Source organism: Lepidochelys olivacea, assembly GCF_965140295.1.
Source record: "Lepidochelys olivacea isolate rLepOli2 genome assembly, chromosome: 1".
NCBI lineage: Eukaryota > Metazoa > Chordata > Testudines > Cheloniidae > Lepidochelys > Lepidochelys olivacea.
This window is the reverse complement of record NC_140411.1, coordinates 354821083-354837412: the sequence shown is the minus strand read 5'-3', so window position 1 is coordinate 354837412 and position 16330 is coordinate 354821083. Positions and strand designations below refer to the sequence as shown.

General features: G+C 61.4%; 1 protein-coding gene across 5 annotated transcripts; it reads right to left on the bottom strand.

The window, feature by feature from the left end:
- Positions 1-951: 951 nt before the first annotated feature.
- On the bottom strand, positions 952-15762 carry ARSA (arylsulfatase A). 5 transcript variants are annotated; one of them, XM_084645012.1, is made up of 10 exons: positions 15672-15762; positions 14607-14945; positions 11886-12077; positions 8231-8471; positions 6759-6977; positions 5487-5656; positions 4535-4659; positions 3829-3956; positions 3139-3241; positions 952-3010 (listed from the first exon to the last, which is right to left on the bottom strand). In XM_084645012.1, exons 2-10 carry the CDS (start codon positions 14834-14836, stop codon positions 2706-2708), a joined length of 1713 nt encoding a protein of 570 aa, XP_084501138.1. In that variant the 5' UTR covers positions 14837-14945; positions 15672-15762; the 3' UTR covers positions 952-2705. The 5 variants fall into 5 exon arrangements, with proteins under 5 accessions (XP_084501138.1, XP_084501140.1, XP_084501139.1 ...); XM_084645014.1 differs by lacking the exon at positions 11886-12077; XM_084645013.1 differs by lacking the exon at positions 15672-15762 and having other exon boundaries at positions 14607-15031.
- Between the last annotated feature and the right edge of the window lie 568 nt (positions 15763-16330).

Sequence of the window (16330 nt, the reverse complement as noted above, 5' to 3'; positions counted from 1 at the left end):
CATTGGCCAAACCGGACAGTCCCTACGTAAAGAATAAATGGACACAAATTGGACATCAGGAACGGTAACACACAAAAGCCAGTCGGAGAACACTTCACTCTCTCTGGTCACTCAATAACAGATTTGAAAGTAGCTGTACTTGGACAAAAAATTCTTCAGAAACAGACTTCAAAGAGAAACAGCAGAACTAAAATTCATTTTCAAATTTAACACCATTAATTTGGGCTTGAATAAGGACTGGGAGTGGCTGGCTCATTACAAAAACAGCTTTGCCTCTCCTGGAATTGACACCTCCTCATCTATTGTTGGGAGTGAACTACATCCACCCTGATCGAATTGGCCCTGTCAGCACTGGTTCTCCACTTGTGAGGTAACTCCCTTCTCTTCATGTGCCAGTATATTTATGTCTGCATCTGTAACTTTCACTCCATGCATCTGAAGAAGTGGGGTTTTATCCACGAAAGCTTATGCCCAAATAAATCTGTTAGTCTTTAAGGTGCCACCGGACTCCTGGTTGTCCAATCTATGCTCATCCTGGAGGCATTAGAGCCATTCACATGGCTACCCCCTTGGCTTTGGATAGGATAAGAGACCTTACGATCCAACTGTAATCCTGCCGTTACTTTTACTGGTTCACTATCACCATACAAAAGAAGAAGAATCCCATCTAGTGTGTTGTTGTTCTGCCCAGGCAGGCCTGCTCTGGTTCACAGCCTTTGTTCACACTGCTAGTTATGCCTAGGGCTCCAGCAAGGCCTACACGGGCTACTGCAAGCCCTGCTCTTTCCCTCTGCAGGCTACAATTTACACACCCCACCTTATCACATGCAAGTGCCCAGTCCCTTATCTTCTGCACACGCACAATGTACACCCATTCGCTGCTTCTCTGGAAGCAGCGCACCCCCGTTTACTGGCATTGCTTCAGTTCAACACAAGGCACCTAGACGTGTCTACAGTAAAACCGGTTTCAGTTTATTTAACAGAGCTCGAGTTACAGATTCAAATAAAAGCAAGGAAACATGAGGTTACAGGTAAAAGAAAAACATAAAACGTAATCTAGAGCCTGGACTTGTTAACAAGTCCCTTTCCTGTCTAAGAAGGCATTTGTCATCCAGTGGCCAGGGTGTCCAGCGCTTCTCCAGTCCAGAGCACAGGGACCTACTTTTCAGGAGACATTCCCGTGACAGAGTCCCCTCTGTAATGGATAACATCTTGTGCCCTTTCTTCTTCTCTTATACACCCCCAGACTTGGTCTCTCCTCATTACCTGCAGCTCAGCCCTGAGGGTCCCCATGGCAGTCTCTCTTCTTGGGGTTCTTTTGTCTTTGTCAGTGCTGTGGCCTGGATCCTGTCCAGACTGTAAACACAGGTCTGAGCTGGGTCGGAAAGCACTGACTGGCCTCACTCTTGAGTTTGCCAAGACCCATCCCACCACAGGTGATGTGCTTCTGCCCCAGTTGTTGTGGAACACAATATTTGACATTTTACATCTCAGAATATTTCCTGTACAAACGTCCCACAAGACCCATGGCAATCAGCTGGCTTAGCTCAGCAGTGACCACACACGACCCACCCTCCCTTCGGCAAAGCACTGAGAAGCTGGTAAAGCCACAGGGGTAACATGCGAGTCTGGGCACGCCAGCATCATAGGCTCGTACTTGGCCATTCTCTGCAGGATGCCAGCAGCTACCTCCTCCCCCTGGGTATCCCAAGCAGCCGCCCTAGGCCACTGCTCATCTCGCAGCTCTCACTCCCCAGGTGGGAGCACTGCCAAGAGGGCTCAGGACTAGGGCTTTTCGGCATGAGCTCTGGGTTGGGAACCCTGGCTCCTTGGCCTGCCGGTGCACACAGCCCTGGTCACACCTACCCACAGACTGCAAACACTGGTTAGCCTGGAGGGCACTCCATGGCCTCATTTCTCCTTATGTCACCCTTTAAACAAGAACAAGTCTTCTCCCAGAGCCATGGCTGGCTGCATCCATGCAGGTGAAGGGGCCTGCCCGGAGCTCTGCACAGCTCCTCTCCTGACTGCAGTCACCCGTCAGTCCACTATCCACATGCTCAGGGCCAAGCACCCTGTCTGCTGCTGGCCCTGATCCTGGCCTCGCACCCCACACTCCGCCTCTGTGCCAGTATTGATATGGCCTTGGCCCTCACTGCTGTGCCAGGGCACAGGGACTACAACCAGCCTTCCCAGAGCTGGGCACGCTCCGCGCCCTGGCCTTCCCGCTCCAGCAGGCTGGTACCGCCGGGGCCCCTGCTGTCTGCACTGGGGTTCTGAGGGTACGCCCTTTGCTTTGTTCCAGGGCCCAGTGGACTCCGGAGGGCTCAGTGCGTCCCTGGCGAGAGCTGAGGTTTGTGTCAAATGGCCGAAGACTTGCAGTGCAGAGATAAAATACCTCCCGCACAGGAGTGCCCCTTCCCCTCCTAGCTGCTCACCCCATGCCCCCATGCAGCCAGCATGTAGGGACCTCAGCGTCAGGCCTGGGGGGTGGGAGTCCGGGGGCAGCTCCACCGGTTAGGGAAGCAGCCTAACGCAGCGCGCCCAGCTGCAGACAGGTTTGGGGAGAGCAGCAGGGAGGCCAACGCGGGGACTTTCGAGAGTGGTAGCAGAGGGACTGGCATAGCAGCAGGAGGTTTTCGAAGAGCAGGGGGGTTCCAAGCAGGGGCAAGGGGAAAGTTAGAGGGTGCAATGCAGCAGGGAGGTTAGGGGCAGTGGCAACAGGAAGGCTTGGGGGTGCAGTGGGGGGCGCAGCAGGGCTGGAGGGCAGGGTCAGTGCCCTTCCTTATCTGGCTTTCCCCAAACTCCATGTGCTGGTCAAAGAGCACCTTGTGCTGCTTGATCTCCTTCAGCACCTGCAGCACCTCCGGCCCCACGGCACCGCCCTCCAGCAGGTTATAGTTCTCTGCAGGGTCAGCCTCCAGGTCAAAGAGTAGTGGGGGCTCATGGGGCGTCAGGGGCGCTAGCCCGTGGCAGTCCGGGTCAGGGGTCGTCCCGCTCTGTAAGGAACCTGGGAGACAAATGCAAACAGCTGAAGCCACCTTCCCTCAGCCTGGGTCCCCAAAGCTGGACTGGAACCACAACCAGAGCCCTGACAAGGATGCAGGTCCCCCATTCCGCCCCCAAGGAGGATGCTACCTTGTGTGAAGAAATGGGCCTTGTGCTTCCCGTATCTGATGGCAAAGACGCCAAGCTGGTTGCTGGGGCTGGACGGGTAATAGATCATCATCTGCCGCGGACTCTGTGTGAGCAACCAGAGGCAGAGTCATATGGGGCCATGGCCGAGCCATGTATAGGGAGGGAGGGGCAGTGGCTAAGCCATGGCTGGGCCAGTGGCCGTGGACAGGGAAGGAGACAGGACAGGACAGGAGCCAGTGGAAGGAGATGGGATGTGGTGGCACCGAGCCATGGCGGGGACAGGCCAGGTGCCAGGCCAGTGGCCACACAGGGGGAAGGAGACAGGCCAGGCCAGGAGCCGGGCCAGTGGCCATGGACAGGGAAGGAGGGGGACAGGCCAGTGCCATGCAGGGGGAAGGAGACGGGATGGGGTCTCAGAGGCCGGGCTCTAGCCCAAGCCGAATGTCTACCCTGCAGTGCTAGAGCTCCGCAGCCCAAGCCCCAGGAGCCCGTGCCAGCTGACCGGGGCTCAGACTCGGTGCTGCATTGGTTCCTGCAGTGAAGACGGCCCCCGAGTCACCCCCGCCCCCCCCCGGGCAGACAGTGTGCAGAGCAGCCACTGGCAAGGGCAGCCTGTCAGACACTGGGGCCCCCCCGATCGACACCCCTCCTTGCAGCGTAACCGTGGCAGCATTGGCTCAGGGCACTCACCTTCCCCCCTCCAAAGAGCACCGGGCTCAGGTCGTAGCCGTCCAGCGGGACACTGGGAAGAGGCACCCCGGCCAGGGCAGCCAGGGTTGGCAGGATGTCCAGGGTGCTGGCCATCTCATGGGTCACGCCTGGCACCAGGCCACGGGCACGAGGAGAAAAGTTCGGGTGCCGTCAGGCCCCAGCGATAACTCCCATCGTCCCTCGAGCACGCTGACACCCTCCTCCCCACCGCCCACGCGCTCCCCCAACTCCCAGAGCCCCTCCCTCTCCCAGGAGGGCCCCCAACCTCCCGGGACAGGGGGATTCGCCCTGGGGCCTGGAGCAGAGGGGCTGAGAGGGCCTGGGGCAACAGCCTCCTCTGCCCAGAATTTGGGGTGCCAGGCCTACAGACACCCCCCCAGCCATAGGTACGCGTTGTCCCCCCCCACGTTCCCCTCCACAGGGGTGAGGCCTTTGGATCCTCTGCCCCTCCAGCTCCGCACACTCCCTGGTTATCTCCGCACGCCAAGCAGGAGTATGGGGAGGGCTGATCTCACTGGGCCCTGCACAGCCCCCCAGAGCTGTAGTTTCGGCCTGTCCATCGTAGTCTCCTCCCAGGCCGTGCGGAGACTGAGGGGCCTCCAGGCAAAGGTGGACCCAGGTCCTGCTGTCCAGGCACCAGCACTGCCAGGCACCGCAGAGCGGCTGTGAGCAATGCCAGGCTTACCCGGGGAGATCCGGCCTGGCCAATAAGCCACCGTGGGCTCCCGCATCCCGCCCTCGTACGTCGTTCCCTTTCCGCACTTCAGGAGGCCCGAGCTGCCCCCACGGGCCATTCGCATGGTCTCGGGGCTGCAGGGAAGGGGAGAGTGCCCATCAGCGAGCACACAGGTTAACACGGCCCTGCCACGGGTGGTGCTGGCCCGGACCCGGCTGGGGGCCACGCTGCCCCTTCCCAGCCAGCTCCCTGCGGGCACCACAGCCCCACTGTGTGTCCGTAGGGAAGGGCACAGCCAGGCTGGTGGAGACCCTTGGCTCTCGGGTCCCACAGGCGGCTCTGGCCGAGGAGCGAGGCAGGCCAGGCCAGCGGTCGTCCAGAGGGAGCCTGGAGGGATGATCATGTTCCAGCACTGGGCTGGGGATGTCCCTCGCCTGAGAAGTGGGGGTGTGGGCAGGGCCTTCCCCACCCTACTGCTCCCCCCTGCACAGCCCCGAGAGAGCACAGGGAGCCGTGGGGGTGGGGCAGGGGGGAGCACGCTGAGCAGCCTTACAACTTGAAATCAGATCAACTCCATAACTTACAAGTCATTCCAAATGTCCCCCACCCTGAAGGTCCCTGTCACCCCCTGCCCCAAGCACCCCGTATCCCTGGGCCCCATCCCCACCTGCCCCCAACCCCCACAACACCCCCTGAAACCTCCACCCTCAAGCACCCCAAATCCCCCTGCCCCATCCGCCCCAAACACCCCCTGAAACCTCCTTGCTCCATCCCCACCTCCCCGCAACCTCCCCAGCACTTCTCAAATCCCCCTGCCTAATCCCCAACGCCCCCAGCACCCCTATATCCCTGAGAGTCCTGCTCCCACCCCTGACCCCACGCTCAGCCCCACAGCCTCCCATCCCTGGGCAGACGTGGCGGGGCGGGGGCGGGGGCGGCTCCCCAGCTCGCTCACACTCACCCATTGTCCGCGGTGAAGAAGACCAGCGTGTTCCCCTCCAGGCCGTTCTCCTGCAGTGCCTGGAGCAGGAGCCCCACTGAGCCGTCCAACTCCATGAGGGCATCCCCAAAGGGACCCCGCAGCGACTGGCCCACGTACTCCTGGCTCCCAAACTGGGGGTAGTGGGTGTGCTGGGCAAAGGAGCAGACAGTGAGAGGGGATCCCTGCAGCAGACTGCAGAGTTAGGACCAGCTACCTCTCCCAGCAGAGCTGGGGGCTGCCAGGCCGGGGAGGAAGCTGTGGGGGCTTTTCCCTTCCTCCGGGGATCAAGCGGGAGCCATTCATCGTGCTGCAGGAGGGGGGGTACAGGTGCCCCCTTGCCCTGCCCCCCAGTATCTCTAGGCCTACCCACCACCGCCCCAAGCCGTGCCCAGCAATCCCCACCACCCCTACCCCACTTACTCCCTCCCCGACACATCCAGGTGCCTGCACCTACCCTCCTGTGACAAAGCGGGACTGTTCTTAATGTTTCCTCTGAATAGTGTAGGGGTGCCTCAGTTTCCCCTAGGCAGTTCTTAAGTATCTAGGGGGTGGGATAAGGGTGTATGATCCTTGCAGAGCCCTAGAGGGCAGGTGTGTGCAGGGGCCTGGACACAGAGAATGGCCGACACCCTGTTTCCTGGCAACTGACGGCCTGGGCCCTTCCCCCCTGCATGGTGAGAGCTAAAGGGTTGGAGAACAAAGGAATCAGGTGACCTCCTGGCCCGGGAAAGGAACAAAGCCCAGAGGAGGAGGGGCTGGAGGGAGTTTCAGTTTGGGGCTGGCTGGGGACATGGAGTGAAGGGCAGACGTGTTTGTCTGGCTCACTGCCCCCCAAATGGACCCAGCTGAGGGGTCCCGTTCTCTGCACCTGCAAGCTCTGTGTTAGACCATGTTCCCGCCATCTAATAAACCTTCTGTTTTACTGGCTGGCTGAGAGTCACGTCTGACTGCGGAGTTGGGGGGCAGGACCCTCTGGCTTCCCCAGGAGCCCCACCTGGGCGGACTCGCTGTGGGAAGCGGACGGAGGGGCAGAGGAGGCTGAAGGCTCCGAGGTCAGACCCAGGAAGGTGGAAGCCGGGTGAGCTGTGTGTCCTGCAGACAGGCTGCTCCCCGAGAGGAGACTTCCCCAGCGTCCTGCCTGGCTTCGTAGGGAGCAGCTCCAGAGCATCGCCCGGGGACTCTGTGACTCCTCCATCCTGGCCAACCCCGAGGTGCCCATGCCCACCCCAGGCTGCCAGCCCCAGCACCTACATGGGACGCGTAGTAGAGCAAGAAGGGGTGGCCCCGGCGGGCACAGTCGGCAATGAAGTCGCGAGAGAACTTGTTGTAGCGTGACACCAGCTGGGGGAAGGCGAGCGGCTGCTGCAGGATGCTCTGGTTTAGGAACAGCGGGACGGGCACCACGCCCTGGTCGCACGTCCCAAAGCACTTGGTGTCTGGGGGGAAGCAGGTGAGATTCTGGCAGGGGCCCTGGAGCGAGAGGAGAGAACGCTCTGCATCCCCACCTGGCAGGCAGCAGGTACCAGCCCCCCATATGAGCTCCCCCCGAGACGCAGGCACATACCCAGTGCCCCAAGGACGAGGCTCCACTCCCACCCAATGACCAGTTCGCACCCCCAAATCACTCTGGAGACTAGCACTCCTCACATACCCCCAGAGACCAGGACCCATTCCCTACAGCACCCCACAACCCAACCCTTCCCCAGGGGCCCGGACCCCATCCCACCCCCCTACAGCAACCCCTCCCCCACAGCACCCCACAACCCAACCCTTCCCCAGGGGCCCGGACCCCATCCCACCCCCCTACAGCAACCCCTTCCCCACAGCACACCACAACCCAACCCTTCCCTAGGAGCGTGGACCCCATCCCACCCCCCTACAGCAACCTGGATTCCCTCCTTCCCCACAGCACCCCAAACCCAACGCTCCCCCAGGGGCCTGGGACTAGATCCCCCCAGCCCAGGCTGGCACGCCCCCCTCCCCCACCTCACAGGAACAAGGCCCCATTATTCCCTTTGTGCAGCACACCAGGGACTGGCCAGGCATAACCCCCCCCCCCCCCCCCGCCAGGAAATGTGAACACTTCTGGGTTATTGGCATACACTGACTCCACCAGGAAAGGGGGAGCCCAGACTGCCCCGCCCGGCCCCATATCCACCTACTCCCCAGACACTGACCCAGCCATCCCTCCCAACTCCACTCACCCTGCCCATGCCCGCCTCCAGCCACTGACCCACCCTGCCCCCCATTCACCCAGCCTGTGCCCCCCAAAGACACAGATCCAGCCTGCCTCACCCATCCCCCAAGACACTGACCCAACCATCCCTCCCAACCCCCATCCACCCAGTCCCTATTCACCCAGCGCCTGCACCCCCAAGACACAGACACAGCCTGCTTCACCCAGCACCCCATCCACCCAGCCCAGCCCCCACTCCAGAGAGATCCAGACCCTGCAAGCCCTAGCCTCCTGCCAGCCCAGCCACGCCCCCAGCACCCCATTCAGCTCCCCCTCTGACCCCCCGGCCCAGCCTGGATCCCCTCCCAGCCACCGCCAGCCTTCTGATCCAACTCCCTCAAGCACCATCCCAAATCAGCCCTCGGACCCCCAGTGCACCTCCCCCAGGCACTGTACCGATACCTTCCTGGCCCCACAACATGCTCCCAGCCCTGCAAGGGGGCCAGGACACCCCCCAGCCCTGTGCCCCAGGATGCCAGAAGCTCACCTGGTCGTGGGAGTAGGGCACCCCCAGGAAGTGGTCAAAGCCCTGGTGGATGGGCAGGAAGGAGCCATTGGCCCCCAGTCCCAGGTGCCATTTGCCGACCATGGCTGTGGCATAGCCCCGAGCCTTCAGCACTTCCGCGATGGTGACCTCGGACAGTGGGAGGCCTCCCCGGGAGCCGGGGTAGAACACGCCGGGGTAAACCCCGGAGCGTGTCTGGTACCGACCTGTCAACAGGGCCGCCCTGGGAATGAGAGGAGCCGAGAAAAGCTGGAGCAGCCGGAGGAGTCCTGTGCCCATGCCCATACAAGCTGCCGAGCCCCCAGCTCAGCCCAGCACAGTCCCTTGGGTTGACAAGCCTCCAGCCCAGCCCTGAGCCATGGGGCTGCCAAGCCCCTGGCCAAGCCTAGGAGAAAGAAGCCTAGTTGAGCACCTGGAGGGAGATGTTTTGTTCAGTGGTACCAACACCCCATGGCAAGGGAAGGCTGGTGCTCAGTGGGCTGACACCCCTCTCTCCCCATCCCCGGCTGAGTTCACATCCCTCCGACACAGACCCCCCTTCCCAGCTCCCTTTCTGTTCATTAACCCCCAGCCCCCGGTTGGGGCATCAGCAGAGCCTGGCGGAGCCCAGGGTTCCCGGACGCCTTCCCTGATGAGCACTCGGCTCTCAAACGCTGGCCCTAGGCCCCGGCTAGTCTGCTAGGGGATCCAGCTCCAGCTGGCCCTGGCCTCTGCCAGATCCAGGTGCCCAGCCTCGGCCACTCTGGGGCCTGTCTCCTCCTCTCAGCTTTCGAGCACACATCTGCATCCACTGCTCCTACTCTGCTCTACAGACCATTGGTCCTGGCCACCCTCAATCTGCCCCCACCGATGATAATTCACATGGAGCGCTCTTGGGCCTTGCTCCATACCATCCCTCCATCTCCTCGTTTGTCAGCCATGGCTCAGACACCAAGCTTGGCTGGTCTGTCAACCGTCATCCTGCCCACTGCAGCTGTTGGGAACTCGACTCTCCAAAGACCTAGTAGCACGATGTCGGGAGAAGTAGCGCTCCCTGACCGGCCCACAACCTCATCAACATTGTCCAAGTTACCTAGCTGTCTCCCTTCCTTCCTAGGAAGCGCACAGGTCTCAGCCCTATAAAACAACAGGCCTCAGAGTGTGTTCGTACGGCTAAGCTGAGCCCTTCCCAGCAGCTCTTTGGAACGGAAAATGCTCTGCAGAGATGGAGACATCCCCATGACTTGGTTTCCTCCTCCTCCAAGTGTTATAGGAAGTACAGTTCCTAGGTACGGTACATAACCTGCCTGACTTGTTCTCTGAACTGCTAGGTAAGAGCTAGCCAAGAGCTCCTTGTCTTCTTCCAGCCAGACATTTGGTTTTACCATCACTGATCTAAAAGTCTTTTTCTTGCCACTTCTGTCACGTCTCCAGTCCCCTTTGTGCCACTTCACCTGTCCTCGTGCGACAGCCAGGCCATCCGTAGCACCAAAGAGTCGGTGCAGACCACTGAGTCACCCACCCGTTCTGGAATCGTACCACATTTCCCGTGGCCATGTTAGAGTCCCAGGGATCACGTCTCTCCCTGCCTTAGCCCAGCACTGATGTCACAGGGATGGTATTGAACCTGCTGCTGAATGGCAAATACACAATTGGACCATCCTTATCAGAGATTACAAACAGCTGCGCTGCAGCCCACAGGCCATCCCAGGATACGCTACTATGTGCTGCCTTCTCCTACACAGGACTATTCCCACCTTAAAATACCTCACTCCTCCCACCACTGCCTTTCAAGCTCCAGCCCGGCTTCCTGCAGCCTGCTCCGTCGCCCTCACCCTGCCTTTCCAAATCCTGCCAGCTCCACTGTCATGCCCCACACGCTGCGCACGCCCCATCTCTCCTCCTGCACCAGCTCTGTAAACTCCCCGCTGCCGTGCCCCATCTCTCCCTCTGCACCAGCACTGCAAACTCCCCACTGGCTCCACGCTGCCGTGCCCCACACGCTGAGCATGCCCCATCTCTCCCTCTGCACCAGCTCTGCAAACTCCCCGCTGCCGTGCCCTGTCTCTCCCTCTGCACCAGCACTGCAAACTCCCCACTGGCTCCACGCTGCCGTGCCCCACACGCTGCGCACGCCCCATCTCTCCCTCTGCACCAGCTCTGCAAACTCCCCGCTGGCTCCCCGCTGCCGTGCCCCGTCTCTCCCTCTGCACCAGCACTGCAAACTCCCCACTGGCTCCCCGCTGCCGTGCCCCATCTCTCCCTCTGCACCAGCACTGCAAACTCCCCACTGGCTCCACGCTGCCGTGCCCCACATGCTGCGCACGCCCCATCTCTCCCTCTGCACCAGCTCTGCAAACTCCCCGCTGGCTCCCCGCTGCCGTGCCCCGTCTCTCCCTCTGCACCAGCACTGCAAACTCCCCACTGGCTCCCCGCTGCCGTGCCCCATCTCTCCCTCTGCACCAGCACTGCAAACTCCCCACTGGCTCCCCGCTGCCGTGCCCCATCTCTCCCTCTGCACCAGCACTGCAAACTCCCCACTGGCTCCACGCTGCCGTGCCCCGTCTCTCCCTCTGCACCAACACTGCAAACTCCCCACTGGCTCCCCGCTGCCGTGCCCCATCTCTCCCTCTGCACCAGCACTGCAAACTCCCCACTGGCTCCACGCTGTCGTGCCCCACACGCTGCGCACGCCCCATCTCTCCCTCTGCACCAGCTCTGCAAACTCCCCACTGGCTCCACGCTGTCGTGCCCCACACGCTGCGCACGCCCCATCTCTCCCTCTGCACCAGCTCTGCAAACTCCCCACTGGCTCCCCGCTGCCGTGCCCCATCTCTCCCTCTGCACCAGCACTGCACACTCCCCACTGGCTCCCCGCTGCCGTGCCCCGTCTCTCCCTCTGCACCAGCACTGCAAACTCCCCACTGGCTCCACGCTGCCGTGCCCTGTCTCTCCCTCTGCACCAGCACTGCACACTCCCCATTGTTTTCACTGTGCAATGCCCCACACGCTGCACACGCCCCATCTCTCCCTCTTCACCAGTGCCACAAACTCCCCACTAGCTCCACGCTGCCGTGCCCCAGATGCTGCTTACGCCCCATCTCTCCCTCTGCACCAGCGCTGGAAACTCACACAAATCGATCAGTTTTGGCCCCTCTCTAGGTCATCTCGCCATGGCTCAGAAGGTTCCAGCCTTCACACAATGCTGGGGAAGCAAAAACCCAAAGCAACATTGTGACGTTCTGTACCTCGTGGAACACCCTACACCCCCATGTTCATACTTATAAAATGATTGTGTGGTACCCAGTGCAAAGTTTGTCATGTCGGGTGTCTTGGGAAGGCTCATGATGCACTGAGCATGGTTGCTATAGTGATGTTATAGTAATTGTTGTTGCTGTAATGTTACAGGTTATAATTCCCTGTATATAGTTATGAGGCTGAAAATGTGCCCTCATGGCTTAAAATAAGCCCACTCAAAAACTCTCTAAGAGCAGAGGGGCAGTTCACACCTCATCAAGGCACCTATGGGACAAACCCAGCCCAGTCTCACAGGAACAAAGGACACTGGCCTAGGCAGCAGCAAAGGATCTGTTGAACGCTCAAGTGAGTCACCCCCCTTCCCTTGGTCAGCCAGTGACTACAATGAGATAATGCTCACCTGACTCTGAAGGGAGTGGGGGGCAAAGCCAAGAGGGAAGAAAGGACATGATAAAAGGGAGAGACGTTTGCCATGCTCTTCCTCTCTCTTCCACCTCCATCTACAGACATCACCACCACCAAGCGACCGAAGCGCTGATCAAAGGGAAGAGCCTGGCTAAAGGGCAACCAGCCAGCCTGTGGTGAGAAGCATCTAAGTTTGCAAGGACACTGAAGGTGTTAAAATCAGCTTAGAATGCATTTTGCTTTTATTTCATTTGACCAAATCTGATTTCTTATGCTTTGACTTACAATCACTTAAAATCTCTCTTTGTAGTTAATAACTCTGTTTCTTTATTCTACCTGAAGCAGTGCATTTGGTTTGAAGTGTGTCAGAGGCTCTCCTTGGGAGAACAAGCCTGGTACATATCAATTTCTTTCTTAAACTGAGGAACTCATATAAACTTGCAGCGTCCAGCGGGCATAACTGGACACTACAAGACAGAGGTTCCTGGGATTGTGTCTGGGACAGGAGATATTGGCTAGTGTCATTCAGTTGCACAATCCAAGGAGTGACTGACATGCCAGAGGCCGTGCGTGAACAGCCCAGGAGTGGGGGTTCTCACAGCAGAGCAGGGTAATGCTGGCTCCCAGAGCCAAGGATTGGAGTAACCTAGCAGATTATCGGTCCAGATAGCACCAGAAGGGAATGTCACAAGTGTCTTCTCCCCACTCTGTCCAGCAGCCTTGGGGAAAGTGCCCTAAAAACACCAAGCCCACACCCCATAAGCTCTAGTTTCTACTCTTCCCCAGAAGGCTGCGAACATTTCTGTCCCTTTGTGCAAGCCAAGGTGCTGTACCCTGGGGTAACTCATTCCTCCCCTTGGCACATCAGCTGACACCAGCAGATCTCCCAGCACTTTACAAAGGAGGCGGGAGCTCCATGTGAGACAGGGAAGCTGAATCACAGAGCGAGGAAGGGACTTGCCTGAGGTCACCCAGAGCCAGGAATGGAACCCAGGTCTCCTGCACCCTGGTAAGACCACCCTTCACAAGGTCCCTTCAGGCTGAGCTGGGGCTAGACTCCCCATCTCTCACGCAGCAGTCACAAGGCTCAGCCACGTGGCCACACTGTCTGTCAAGAGCAAATTAGGTGCGAATGTAACATACGCTAGGACCCTGCGGCTCAGTCACCCACTACAGAGAGTGATTTGTGACACTGCTATTTCGCTGGGGGGGCTGGCTCACTCCCTGGAGCTCCAGAGGCTCCAGGTTTCCCAGCCAGAGCTCGCAGGTTCATTCCCCGCCTCCCACACCATGCCCCAATAACCCAAATGGGGCGTCATTCCCCTGGCCTGCGCTGCTTGTAACCACTCGATCCTGCTCTGCTCCTGGAATTGACACAAATAATCCCGAGACCCGACGCTCTGCTACGGCGTGCCATTCTTGTGTAACCCGCTGGCAGTGTGTGTTGTGTCTCTTGCAGGGGCTGATCCACACTGAGGGTAAGAGCCTGGTGTCCCACCTCACAATGGGAGAGGTCGGCACTGTAAATCGGAAGATCGTGGACTCAGGCCCGGCAAAAATACATACCTTGGTATGCAAGTTAGCGCCAGCACCCTAGGTGAGTATACACTGCTGAACCGTGTCCTCAGAAGGGAATCTGGGTCTTGTGCTAATACTTGTTTTACTGGTATGGTTAATGGGAGCTACCCCTTTAAGAACAGGGTGAGGCAGACCGTGAGACAGAGACATCGTATGCAGAAAAAAGAACAGGAGGACTTGTGGCACCTTAGAGACTAACCAATTTATTTGAGCATGAGCTTTCGTGAGCCACAGCTCACCTCATCGGATGCATACTGTAGAAAGTATACTGTAGCTCACGAAAGCTCATGCTCAAACAAATTGGTTGGTCTCTAAGGTGCCACAAGTCCTCCTGTTCTTTTTGCGGATACAGACGAGCACGGCTGCTCCTCTGAAACCTGTCTGTACGCAGGAAGAGAACGCTACCTGGATGAGCTTCAGGCTGTGACACTTTTCCTTCCCCGAAAACAGCCTCATTCCCCAGGTGTGACGCTAGCAGTGCTGTGGCCTGGCTGCCTTGGGCTTTGCTCATGAGCTGCACAGATGCCCAGCTGGAGCACACCAGCCTGAATCCAGCCCAGGAGAAATTTACAGCTGTCCCCGCCTACGGGGCGTGGATGGAAATGAGCTGGAGTTCTGTTTCCCACGTCTCTCTCTCTCACGCACCCCCCGTTCTTTGCAATGAACTGCGAACTCTTGAGGCAGGGACCGTATGCGTCTGTCCGATGTCTGGCGTAAGGGGGCCCCAATCTCAGCCAGGTCCTCAAGTGAGAACTCCTGCGGCGAGGGCCAAAGCCGCCGCACCCTACAGCTCCACCTGTCAGACACACACTGGGGGAGGAGGTCAGACGATTTAACCTTTTAAACCATTTCACAGTCTCAAGGCTGGCTGCGTAGCTGTTCGCTCACACAGTGGCTGCCATCGGGGCGGACGTGCAGCTGCCGGCTCCCCCGATCCTGCCTCTGTCTCCCACAGACATTATCATCAGGCCGTTTATCCCGCTCCTGCGGTTCAGTAGGGGACATCAGACCGCCCCTGTGGCCCCCAATTCAATTCCCTGCTGTTTCTCAGTGCTCTGCCTTCAGAGACCACCAGCCAGTTTACCGCTCTGTCCTGGGAGGGGCTGCAGACTGGGGAGCGGGACACAGCTGGACCTACCGGGAGGGGCTGCAGATCGGGCAGCTGGCATAGAAGTCGGTGAATCTCAGGCCGCTGGCAGCCATCTCGTCCAGGTTGGGCGTGGCTGAGGCGGGGTGCCCATAGCTTCCCAAATCTCCAAACCCCAGGTCATCCGCCAAGATTAACAGGATGTTGGGAGGGCGGGTGGCTGCAGAGAGCAAGACCAGCAGGCCCAGGGGACAGAGGAACCAGACGCCCGCCCACCTCATGTCCCCAGAGGCGCCCCGAGCGTGGACGGGACTGTCTCAGCCGGCCCTGCTCTGCTCACCCGATGCCCCCAGCTGCCCGCTGGCCCGGCGGGGCCGCTCCGCCCACGACCTGCCGGAGAAACACCGCTCAGCGCCCAGCCACGTCTGCGGCGCGCGGGACGATCTCAGCGGGCGGCTTCGAGCGCGGCCGCCGCCTTCCCCCCGGCCCCGGCCCCCGGCCCCCGGCCGCCGCCTTCCCCCCGGCCCCGGCCCCCGGCCCCCGGCCGCCGCCTTCCCCCCGGCCCCCGGCGGCCAGAGCCGCCGCCTTCCCCCCGGCCCCGGCGGCCAGAGCCGCCGCCTTCCCCCCGGCCCCCGGCCGCCGCCTTCTCCCCGGCCCCGGCCCCGGCCCCCGGCCGCCGCCTTCCCCCCGGCCCCCGGCCCCCGCCTTCCCCCCGGCCCCCGGCGGCCAGAGCCGCCGCCTTCCCCCCGGCCCCCGGCGGCCAGAGCCGCCGCCTTCCCCCCGGCCCCCGGCGGCCAGAGCCGCCGCCTTCCCCCCGGCCCCGGCCCCCGGCCGCCGCCTTCCCCCCGGCCCCGGCCCCGGCCCCCGGCCGCCGCCGCCTTCCCCCCGGCCCCGGCCCCGGCCCCGCAGCTGGGCGCGAGACCCGGGGCAAAGCGGGGCAGGGGGCGGGGCCGGAGCGAGGGGCGGGGGCAGGGCGGGGGGGGAGAGGAGGGGAGGGGGCCGGAGCGAGAGGAGGGGGCGGGGGGGAGAGGAGGGGAGGGGGGCGGGGCAGGGGGGGAGAGGGGGGGCTGGAGCGGGGGGAGGGGGCGGAGCGGGGGGGGGCCGGGCCGCCCTTACCGGCCCCGAGCCTCCTGGGGCAGCCGCTCTACGCCGCGCGCCACGGGCCGTGACGTGGGGGGAGTCACGTGTTCCCGAGGCGGGCTCCCTTAAAGCGGCCGCGCGCGGGGCAGGCGAGATCCTGGGGCGGGGGCGGGGGCGGGGCTCCCGGGGGCGGGGGCGGGGCCTGGGCACACACCCATCCCAGCTGTGCCATGGAACAGGCGTGTGCGTCCCCCGTGGGCCGGCCGAGGGGCCCGGCCTCCTGCCCGTGGGCTCTTCGCCGTTCGCAGGCAGCCGCCAGCCCCCCGGGCCAGCGGCACAGCCGGCGAGATTTCCCCGGGCCGGGCCCTGCAGTCGCCCCCCGGGCCACAGGCTGCTGTGACTGCAGAGCGCTGTGCGGGGCAGCGCCTGGCGCAGACCCTGCCGGCACGCTGGGTACCTGCCGGAGCACGCCAAGGCCCCGCACGCCAAGGCCCCGCACGCCGGAGCACGCCAAGGCCCCGCACGCCAGAGCACGCCAAGCCCCCGCACGCCAGAGCACGCCAAGCCCCCGCACACCAAGGCCCCGCACGCCGGAGCACGCCAAGGCCCCGCACGCCAGAGCACGCCAAGGCCCCGCACGCCAAGGCCCCGCACGCCGGAGCACGCCAAGGCCCCGCACACCAAGGCCCCGCACG

Bases quoted from the DNA above. Each gene is read 5' to 3' on its own strand.
- ARSA (XM_084645012.1), bottom strand. From the start codon at position 14,836: ATGAGGTGGGCGGGCGTCTGGTTCCTCTGTCCCCTGGGCCTGCTGGTC. The intron at 8,472-11,885 runs GTGAGCATTATC...TCTCATTCCCAG, and splicing joins CCCACTCCCTTCAGAGTCAG to GGCGGCCCTGTTGACAGGTC. The intron at 3,242-3,828 runs GTGAGTGCCCTG...TTGCTCACACAG, and splicing joins TGCTCTTTGGAGGGGGGAAG to AGTCCGCGGCAGATGATGAT.